Below are 8,295 nucleotides of genomic sequence, written 5' to 3' on the forward strand. Positions count from 1 at the left end.
ATACCAATTACTACCTTATGAGCTACAAACCAACTTGGCATTACAACATGCCCTTCCTCACTTGCAAACCCAAGAAATGTGGGGGTTTGGCAGAAAACACAAACCTATAACCCATATGCATTTGTGCAACAGACACGAGCCACTTCCCAACCCAGCAATTCCAAAATGCACATCACAGATATTAAAGCCCGGCCCATGTATTTGTCCCAATGGCATTGAAAGCAACAACCTTCAAATGTTTGCAGTGATGCTTCTCTCAAGCTCACAGCTAGAAACAGGTCATCTCCAGTTTCTACTCTGTCCTCCTAAAGGAGGTGTACAGGTCAGTCTGACAGCCTGGTTGCCAACGATGTCACCGCATACTTTTAGCCTTTGCTCCAAGAGCAATGCAGAAAGTTAACCTGACCCTCCCTCCTTAGCTTCAGGGACTAAAAGAAAGTGTTGGTTAGATGTTATTTAGCAAGGCCAATCAAAGACCCAGTGGAGAGCACTTGTAAACTTCACACCTTGGTGGGACTTTAGGGGAAAGGAAGATTATTTCTCCCCGGGTCACCCTTCAGTCTACATCCCTTGTGGGAATTAGCTCCAGGGTTCAAGCCAGCCGGGTTGTTCTCTTGCCCACTTATCTGAAACCACCACTTGAAAAACTCAATGCTATTGGGACATTCCCATGCTCAGAAGTGACTAATGGTCCAGGTGGGCAAGAAATTATTTTATACAAGTATATTTATATATATGTGCAAGAGATATCAAAAAGATAGTCTCTAAAGCACTTTGGGATTCCTCCAATGAAAGGCACCAGATAAATGCAAGTCATTACCGAAAAGAAAAGTCAAGTTTTCCAGTTTTCACATCTGCAAAGGGTAACCACTAGGGTACCTCTTTAGTTAGACTGAGTTACTCTGCCCCTTTCCTTGTTTCCACTATGCACAAGCTTCCTGGTCAGCAACCATGGAAACTAGGCTCAGTGACCCAATACCATCAGCCTTGGCAAGCTGAACGGTCCTCACAAGTCTGTACCACCACCTGCCTTCGGTGCAGCTGGGGATGGTTCTGTAAATGTTATGCTTTCCAGGGCTGGAAGTATCAGCCAAAGCTAAGTGTTCCATGTGCAAATTCTGAAAAATAACGCTGCTCCTCTGATTCAGTGCCCTGTTGCCTCTAAGACATCTGTTTTTTCCAGATGCTTCAGAGACACAGATGTAGACACTAGGAGACGGCCCCCTCCCGCCCTCCCACGAGCCTCCAGTCTGATGGAAAGATTTAAACTGGGGGCTCCAGGGTGTAAGTGGCTAGTGAATTCATTCAATAAATCACTCACACTGTAGTAGCCATGGCAACCACAAGTACACAAAGCCTTCTGAGAAGATCCTTGCCACACCTCCATGAGGTATGTATCATCTTCAATCAACTGAAACACAAAAAGATCTGTTAAGCAGAGGCCCAACTTTTGGATGAAAAGCCTGGATAGCTCCATGCTCAGATCCCTGGGTTCTACTGCCTTTTCAAAGATGAAAGCAACCTGGAAAACCATCGGATTACCTTGAAGATGACGGAGAATTATATTACAGAGCAACACAGGTTCCCATCACGATGTTATGTGACGATTAACCAAAGAAGAGGGGCAGGAGCATTTTGGAGGAGGAAACAGTCATCTCCCTTCAATACAAGTTTATAAGCTCAAAGGTCTTGAATAACATGGAATAAAGCTTTTCAAGTTTACAATTTTTTATGATATTTTATGAAGTAGCAGTGTTTTGTTTTACAACTCTTTCCTTTCTCCTGGTCTCTACCCACTCTCTCCCAATAAAAGGCAGTTGCAATGCACATAAGAACTGCGCATTTCCATTCTGGGTAAGCCACACCGCCTTCATGCACGTCTGTATTTTGAGTACATGCTTCTATACCACTAGGTTTCCATGCCATGGCAGGAACTCCAGGGCAATCACAGCATCATCCACAACATACTATATATCCTAGAAGCAAAATGATCTGAGTAAATTCTGCTTGGAAATAAAAGGGCTCTCATTTGATGAGCTTTCAGAGCAGGCAACAAAAGTATTTAAGCTACTGCCCTTGCTAGCAACCCAACCATGTTCACCTCAGGGAGACGATACAACAGGGAACTTCTTTTTAGTTGAGGAAGACAACATGACCTTACTCCTAAACATCTTAAAAAATAAATATTTCAAAAACATGCTAATATCTTAGACACAGAAAAGTGTGGTCAAATGGCCTAGTTCAGCAACCTTGACCAGAAATACATGTCTCTGCAGTCACCCTAGGAAACACGGAGGCTTGACCATCAACCAAGGGGCTCAGCCTGCACTGACTGGGCCTTACCCACACTGGGGTTTGGACTATTTAGCTGAAGCCCTTCTCCCTAACGTATCTGTTCTTGGGAAAAAATTTCCATCTTCACTACATGTCTAACTAAGTAACATTCTCTAAAGAGTGACATTTATGAGATGAACATCAGTGTACATTGTTCTAAAGATGATGGGTGCACCCATGCAAGTCATGGAACCACAGATCATTTATAAAAACGACTTACAGACTTGCATTGGTCAAGTGTGCTTAATTTTGCATTCTCTTTGTTTTGGTATTAAAACTAAATGAAAGCAATGGATACAGAGCTGAGATTTTGTTTTCACGTGACTGTGAGCAAAATCTCATGATATCCTTGCTGATCTCATAGATGCATTTCCACTGGACAGACTTGTGGGCGCTTTTTGTACAGAACTCACAACGACAACCTCAGAAACAGGATCATGACAACTCACAGACAGTACTGGGCCACAAGCACTAGAATAGTGTACACGATGAACAGAAAAATTAGCATTCTGGGTGTACTCATCTGGCAAAAAGGTGAACATTTTATGTCCACAATGCAAAGACCAGTGAGTATCATTTCATGGAAAGGTGCAAAGGCATGGTGTCAGACACACCACCCTCTAAAAACGATTCTAAATACTGTAAAAGAAATCTGGGTGCATATCCCATGCATCTCTCCCCTCTGGGGCTGGGCATACTCCTTACACCATAACCACAAGGTGCCTGGGCTGTGCCAGCGGCACAAGAGGCATCTCAGCAATGTGGGGTGGAGGGCGACAAGTTCCCCTGGCTAATGTAGGGAATCATTTAAACTGAGTTCACTTGGTGAGCTCCCGCTCATGTTCGTCAGGCTTGCCATGAGGGATTTAACTTTATGGGCATAATAGTCCCTTAAATTGATCGAAGGGACCTCCTTCATTCCATCTCCAAAGTCACAGCTACGCATGGCACTCTCAAGTTGCTTTTGGCGCCGGTAAAAGTGGGAGAACTTATTGAAGATCAAGGTGATGGGCAGGACCACCACCAGGATGCCTGCCAAGATGCAGGCAGAGGCAGTCAGCTTCCCTGCCGTGGTCCCGGGGACCACATCACCATACCCCACTGTGGTCATACTGACAGTAGCCCACCACCAGCAGGCAGGGATGGTGGCCAGGCCCTCGTTCTCCTCCTTTTCAATGGTGTAGGCCACAACAGAGAAGATGGAAATCCCCACGGAGAGGTAGAGCAAGAGCAGCCCTACTTCTTTGTAGCTGTATTTCAAAGTGGCCCCCAGGGAGCGTAGGCCGGTGGAGTGTCTGGCCAGCTTTAAGATGCGAAAGATCCGCATCAGTCTCAGGACCTGGGCCACCCTGCCCAAGTTGGCTAAGGTAGGTGTGCTCTCCACCACCAGGTTCACCACCAGAGTGATGTAAAAGGGGACAATGGACATGAGGTCAATAAGGTTTAGGGCATTCCTGAAGAACTTGAGGAAATCAGGGGCCACAGCGAACCTGGCCACCAGCTCAAACGTGAACCAGGCAATGCCAAAGTGCTCCACAATTTCGAACCTAGGGTCTTCGCCAGGGTTACCCTGGCTGTCAGGGATTTGGAAGTCGGGCAGGCTATTGAGGCACATGGTGATGATGGACCCCATCACCACCAGAATGGACAGGATGCTGAAGACCCTGCTCAGCACTGAGTAGCCGGGGTTGTCCAGCGCCAGCCACAGCTGCCTGCGGAAGTTACCGAGGGGCTGCCCATCGAACTTGGAGGCGTCATTGTAGAAGGCAAGGATCTCATCGAAGGAAGAGGTGGTGCTCTCCTGGTCACTCTGCTCGTCCCACTTCTCCTGCTCGGGCTCCACTTTGCGGCCATGGTAGCTGTAGCTGCAGCAAGAGTCAATGAAGAACTCATTGATGCCCCAGTACTCGATCTCCTGGCTGAAGGAGAAGACGCACAGCTCGGCCATGACGTGAAGCTTGCCGGTGTGATAGAAATGGAGCACGTAGGGGAAGAGCTCGGGGTTGCGGTCGAAGTAGAACTCCCGCTGGACATCGTCGTAGTCATCGCAGAGCTCCAGAATGGCCTCGCGCGAGTGGCAAAGCAGCAGGCGGCCCAGGCGCGTCTCGGGGAAGCGCAGCAGTGTGTGCGAGCGCAGCCTCCTCTTGAAGCCGCCCACGTTGATGCGGATCTCCCCGTCCTCGACGTTGGCCTCAGACACGTCCCACAGGCTCTGGCCGGTCATGCTTGAGGCGCCGGCCGCCTGCGCCGCGCGGGGGCGCTACACCTGGAAGCGGAGGGAACAGCGTCGGCGAGAGCGCCGTGCGCCCTGGCCCAGCGCCCCCTCTCCCCACCAATTTCTGGCAGGCCCAGGCCTCCTAGGTGGGTCTTGGGTTCTGAAGGGCACCGTGCTGGGGCAAGAGTTTGAGGGGTCTGGCCCCCTTTCAGGAAAGGCTGGGGGTGGGTATGTTTCTATTAGCACGGTTCCACCCCGGGGTCTCAGTGGGTGCTTTGCGCGTGCGGGGTCGCGTCTCCACAGCTCCGAGCGCCCAGGGGCTGCATGCTGACCTTGCCCCTGGGCAGGCTCGGGAGACGCCCCCGCCCGCTCGCCGCAAACAGGCGGGACCGGAGCTGAGATACGCACGGGCAGGGCCGGGCCAACACTGGGGGCGAGTGGCTTTGGGGAGGGGGCGGGGGAGATACGGAGTCTGGAAACCAGGGCCGGGAGAATGGGGGTCGTCCCTGCTTCCGCTGCGCCCAGCTCCCATCCTTGCAGCCCCCGCGTCCCCGGCCCGGGTCTCCCCGCCCGCCCGCCTGGCGCTGTGCCCCCGGGCCGCGTGTGCTGCGCCTCACCCAGCCGGGCAGCCCGGGCTCGCCCTGCACGTTCTGGAAGCGCTTACCTGGGAGCACGGGCGCCCGCGGCCGTGGCCGGCGGGAAACTTCCCCGACCTACGGGCGAGCATCGCGGCGGTGGCCGCTGCCTGCTAGCGGTGCATGCGCGGGTGCGAGTGTGTGCGCCCCTGTGTGCGCCCGGCGGGCTGGCAGGCGAGGGCCGCCGAGCGTCTCCTCCTGTCTCGGGCCGGGCACGCCGTGGCCGCCGCCCGCAGCTGCGGAAGGCTCACAGGTGGCCGCGTGGTCCCCCCGCTCGCGGATCCCCCTCTCCGGATCCGCGCGCCCCTCACCCGCCGAGAGAGGCCGGAGACCGTGCCGCAGGCGCCGGGGGAGCCGGGGCGGGAGCAGAGCGGGTGTGCCCTGGCTCTCGCCCTGCGCTGGGCGCCGCGCGGTGGTGCTGAACGGACAGCTCCGCGCTCCACGGCCGCCGCCCCGGGCTCGGAAGACGCAGCCGCTGCCGCCGCTGCTTCTCTGCGCTTCCCTGGCGCGTCACTGCGACCACCTTGCGCCCCCGGCTCGGCGCGGGGCCGACACCTCTCTCTACCCCCCGCCCATACCTCGGTGACAGCTGTTATTATCACCACCCCCAGGGCGCAGGCAGTGGGCTGCCTACGGTGACCTTTCCCCGCTGGGTCTGGCGGGATCAGGGCTGGGAAATAAAGAGCTGCTTGTGCGTGTCCGGGGACAGGGCGGGACCGGAGGAACTCCAGGTTTCCCCTTTTAGGGACCTGAAGAAAAGTTTACCGAAGCCCGGGGATGGGGTTGTTGGGGAACAGGAGCTGGAGGGGAAAAGAGGGGGCCGGGAAGCCCGAGATGGAGCTCCGCTTAGTACCACCGGGGGCGGGAGCGCAGGCCGCACGGCGGGGGCAGGAGTCGCTGAGTTCTGGTCGCGAGCTCAGTGTGGGCACCCTGTGTGTCCAGGCCGGTGTGATGTGCGGGCTGCGCGGGACTGCAGGGCGCTGTGTGTGTGTGTGTGTGTGTGTGTAGGCTGAGGACAGCAGGACTTTCCAGTGTCTGTGTGTACAGCGTTCATTAAAATGGGTCTTCTGTCGGATGGGAAGATGTGTGCGGTGCGTCTGCACAGGGGGACCCCGGGATGTGTCTCAGCATAGTGTGCTGCATGGGGACCTGTGTGCTGTGTGTACAGTGTGCTGTGTACAGTGTAGTATTCTTTGGGACTGTGACGGGCTCATGTGTGTGGAATATGTTGAGAGCGATGTGCGTGCCGGCAGTGGGGACTGGGAATGTGAGCTGGGGTGGGGTGCCCAGGATCTGTGTCCCCATTCGCAAGAAGATTGGTAGCCCAGATCTGAGCTCTTGGTCTCCTTGGATTGTCCTTAAGGCCCTGCCTACTGGACTGAGCTGAGAAATGGACCCAGTCCCTGAGGCGCACCCTCCCTTTGGTCTTTCTCTGTGGTGTCCATTTGCAAAGACTGTCACCGTGGGTGTGTGAGCTTAGCAGGGAGCTATCACCTACATGTCTCAGCCCGAAGTCCTGGGAAAGCCCTTGCAGGTGGCTCTGGACTCATGGTGCAGCCACCACAACCACAGTGGGAAGCATATTCTTTCTTTCCACAATCCTGGCAGTGCCATCCTTGCTGGAGAGGTGCTCTTTGTAGCTCTGGAAGGCTTGAGGGTTCTTTGGAGGACCTGGAGAGGACCCTTAATCTGGCTTTGTATGGGGATTCCTGCATCCAAGCCTGACCATTCCTGTCCCAGGCACTGGCCTCTGGACATGTGTGTGTGCATGTGTGTGTGTGTGTGTGCGCGCAGGTGTGTTGTCTGCTAAGAGGGCTTCACACCCATGCCTCTGCAGGCCCCTGCAAGTGTGGGGGATTCCAGGGAGGCAGCCACATGGGGGAGAGACAGTAGGGTAGTGAGGGCCACACACGCTTCCTCTTGTCTGTGTTTGACCTTTCCCCCGGCTTTGGGAAGCTTTTCTTCAGGTCCCTAAAAGAAGAAACCAGTCCTCTGTTATGCCCTACCCCAGACACATACAAGCGACCCTTTATTTCCGTGTGTGTGTGTGTGTGTGTGTGTGTGTGTGTGTGTGTGTGTGTCTGAGGGAGAGAGTGAGAAAAATCCGATCTTGGTTATCCCTGTCTTCATCTCCCTTTCTTTCAGGGTCTGTGTGTGGAGAGTAGCCTCTATCTAGGTCTGCTGGGTCCATCACTGGAGGTCTGTGGCTCCGGGGAACCTGGCTGCAGTCTGGGGACCCCTGGATCTCCTTCCTCTCCGTGGGAGAGCTGTGGAGAGAGTGCCATGCTTGCTGAGGGGTGTGTGCTTCAGTGCGTGTATAATTCCCATGTTGCTGCCTCTTTCACCCTTTTCCCATCCCACCTCCCACATCTTGGCGGTGATGGTGGCTGCAAGGTGTCCCTGCTGCAGGGGTCTGGGCAGCAGCACCTGGGAGACAGCCTTCATGGGCCCTGTGGCTCTCTCTAGCTCTTACCCCCATCCTTGCACTACAAGCTGCCTGTGCTGGCTCCTCCAGAGCTCACAGCTCCCTTCTGCTTCACCACCACATGTCTGTGTGTGGCTTCTGCAGTATGCCACCATTCCCAGCCACTCCCATTCCCTTGTCCTTGGCTCCTGGCTCATCTGGTTTAGCTCAGTGCATAAATCACCTTTTCCTGCTGTATTTGGAGGGTCCTTCCTTCTACACATACTTGAGTTTGAGTCTTCCAGGGCTTTCCTCCCTCCCCTGCTTCATTTATCTGCCAGCCTCCTTCTGTTCCTGTCTGTTGTTTTTCTTGCTCCTTTATCCTCTGTGGTCATAGGAGATTTCACCCATAGAGAGAGAGAGAGCCCTCTGCCTTCTGTTTCTCTTTATTTCTTCCACACCCGTGGCCACCCCAACTGCAGACCAGGCTCTGCCCAGGCCCCTGGGGCTCTCATCCTCTCATCTCTCTCATAGGGGCCAGTCCTTGCCCCTCTCAGCTCTGCCCCTGTTCCTGCCAACCACCCAAACTCCTACCTTCCTCCCCTTTTCCCTCCCCCTCATCCCATTCCCCAGCTGAGAGAGCTGTGCCAACATGCTTCCAGCTACACTGGGGCCCTTTGTCTAAACCTGCCTTTTGATAGCTCTTC

At 54.3% G+C, this 8,295-nt stretch overlaps 1 protein-coding gene across 1 annotated transcript; it reads right to left on the reverse strand.

Annotated features, from left to right (window-relative positions):
- Positions 1–1,633: 1,633 nt before the first annotated feature.
- On the reverse strand, positions 1,634–5,701 carry KCNS2 (potassium voltage-gated channel modifier subfamily S member 2). The gene is made up of 2 exons (XM_002759363.6): positions 5,214–5,701; positions 1,634–4,600 (listed from the first exon to the last, which is right to left on the reverse strand). Exon 2 carries the CDS (start codon positions 4,556–4,558, stop codon positions 3,125–3,127), a length of 1,434 nt encoding a protein of 477 aa, XP_002759409.1. The 5' UTR covers positions 4,559–4,600; positions 5,214–5,701; the 3' UTR covers positions 1,634–3,124.
- Positions 5,702–8,295: the final 2,594 nt, after the last annotated feature.

Source organism: Callithrix jacchus, chromosome 16 (genome assembly GCF_049354715.1).
Source record: "Callithrix jacchus isolate 240 chromosome 16, calJac240_pri, whole genome shotgun sequence".
Classification (NCBI taxonomy): domain Eukaryota; kingdom Metazoa; phylum Chordata; class Mammalia; order Primates; family Cebidae; genus Callithrix; species Callithrix jacchus.

Excerpts from the sequence above, each read along its gene's own strand:
- KCNS2 (XM_002759363.6), bottom strand. The coding sequence starts at position 4,558 with ATGACCGGCCAGAGCCTGTGGGACGTGTCTGAGGCCAACGTCGAGGAC.